General features: G+C 27.8%; 1 protein-coding gene across 1 annotated transcript; it reads left to right on the forward strand.

Moving 5' to 3' along the window:
- Positions 1-895: 895 nt before the first annotated feature.
- LOC126554920 (uncharacterized) lies at positions 896-1,486 on the forward strand. Its single transcript, XM_050209914.1, has 2 exons — positions 896-1,344; positions 1,424-1,486. The coding sequence occupies exons 1-2, from the start codon at positions 910-912 to the stop codon at positions 1,448-1,450; spliced, it is 462 nt and encodes a 153-aa protein (XP_050065871.1). The 5' UTR covers positions 896-909; the 3' UTR covers positions 1,451-1,486.
- Positions 1,487-1,962: the final 476 nt, after the last annotated feature.

A 1,962-nucleotide genomic window follows, 5' to 3' on the forward strand; every position in this document is an offset into this window, starting at 1 on the left:
TTTTTGATGACGTCATATGTGGTCCACAGTCAGTAATCAGAGAATACTTCTCAATTTGTAGACATTCAGGTGCTAGTTCAGTATTTTATTTAGCACAAACATATTCTAAAATACTAAAACAGTTAGTAAGAGATAACTCAAATTTTTTAATAATACTAAAACAAGACGATACAAATTTACGACATATATTCAATGATCATTCGTCTACAGATATGGATTTCATTGAATTTCGGAAAATTTCCCATTTATGTTGGAATCATAGTGATTATGGGTTTATGGTTATTGATAAAACTCGGGAAATGAATGAAGGAAGATATAGATGTGGTTTTCATACTTTTATTAAAATAAAATAAATGTAAGTATAAATATAAATATAAAGTATAATTGAAATTATATACATTGTGTTGTCAATAGTCATACGATACAGTTATATTCACATTATTATTTGAAATGATTAAAGAAAAAGTTTTATTGGAAAATTTAATAACCTCAAAAAAAAAATATATAAAACGAAAAATAATGGAAATGAAACGTGGTATCATAGATTCCGACAACTATTTTTGTGAAGCATTTAAACCAATAATAGAACCATTGAGCAACCAAACAGAAAAGAATACACAACCGGCTGATGAAATAAAACTGGAAACTTCAGACGTTAGTGATGATGATAATGATAACGAATTAAATTCATCATTTTCAAATTTTTTCAATAAACGTCCTACATCAAAACGATATGATAAATCATATGGTATGTATTATGATAAAGCCAGTGATCCATATAAAATAGGAGGCCACTTTGTAACTTTTAGTCATGGTAACTTACAGTTATTTAATAAATACTATCCATGGACTGAAGGACTATGGTCTTTACTATGTGAGAAAGAACCAAAAAATACAACTCTACAAGACATGGAATCTTATTACGACATTTTAAAAACTTCACGAGCTCATTTAAAATCAGATGGGAAACCTAAAACCTCAAAGTTTCATAAATGGACGAATGTTGTAAAACCTCTATACGATAGAATGAAAAATGAGGAAAAGCAATTAAACGAAGAAATAGATAAAATTAATAACTCAAGAACTCCTCGATTAAGTTTAGCACAAATTACAGATCATTTATCTAGATCTAACACTAAACGTAGTAATATTCATAATAATACAACTATACCAAATGATCCATTTGAATTTCGTCCAACAGCAAACAGTTCTATGACTACAGATCCAAAGAATGAAAAAATGTTTAATTTTACTGCAACCCCAAAGGTTAAGAGAGGTTCTGGTTTATATAAAGATGTAATACCTCAAACACAATTAGTTTATTATGACGATCCGAATGAACTAGTAACTAGATTAAATCTTCTAACATCATCACAAAATGTTGGTAATACTGGTGTCAATAATGAAATTATATCAATTTTAGAAGAATTACGCGAGAGAAATATTATAGTATAATGACAATCTTAACCAGTTTAGCTGAGGAGTTGCATGGACCAGCGAGAAAAATATTCCTAGACGAAGTGTAGTAACACGGTTAAAGATGATCTCTGGCAAGCTGATTTAATAGACATGCAACCACATTCTAGACAAAATAATGGTTTTAAATTCATTTTAATTATTATAGATACATTTACGATGTATGTGTGGGTAGAAGCACTAAAAAATTAAACAGCAAAGGAGTGTACAAAAGGTATAATAAAAATATTAAAAAAAAATCAACCAAAATTATTACAAACTGATAACGGAACAGAATTTTACAATAATGAATTTCAAAGTATAATGAATAAGTATCATATTAGACATTATTCAACATACAGCAGTATAAAGGCTGGTATGGTCGAACGCGTTATAAGAACAATAAAAAATAAAATTTACAAATATTTTACATCAACAGGTTCATGGAATTGGATAAATTCAATTTTTAAATTAGTATATAATTATAATAATACAAAACATTCAACA

Source organism: Aphis gossypii, unplaced genomic scaffold (genome assembly GCF_020184175.1).
Source record: "Aphis gossypii isolate Hap1 unplaced genomic scaffold, ASM2018417v2 Contig00648, whole genome shotgun sequence".
NCBI lineage: Eukaryota > Metazoa > Arthropoda > Insecta > Hemiptera > Aphididae > Aphis > Aphis gossypii.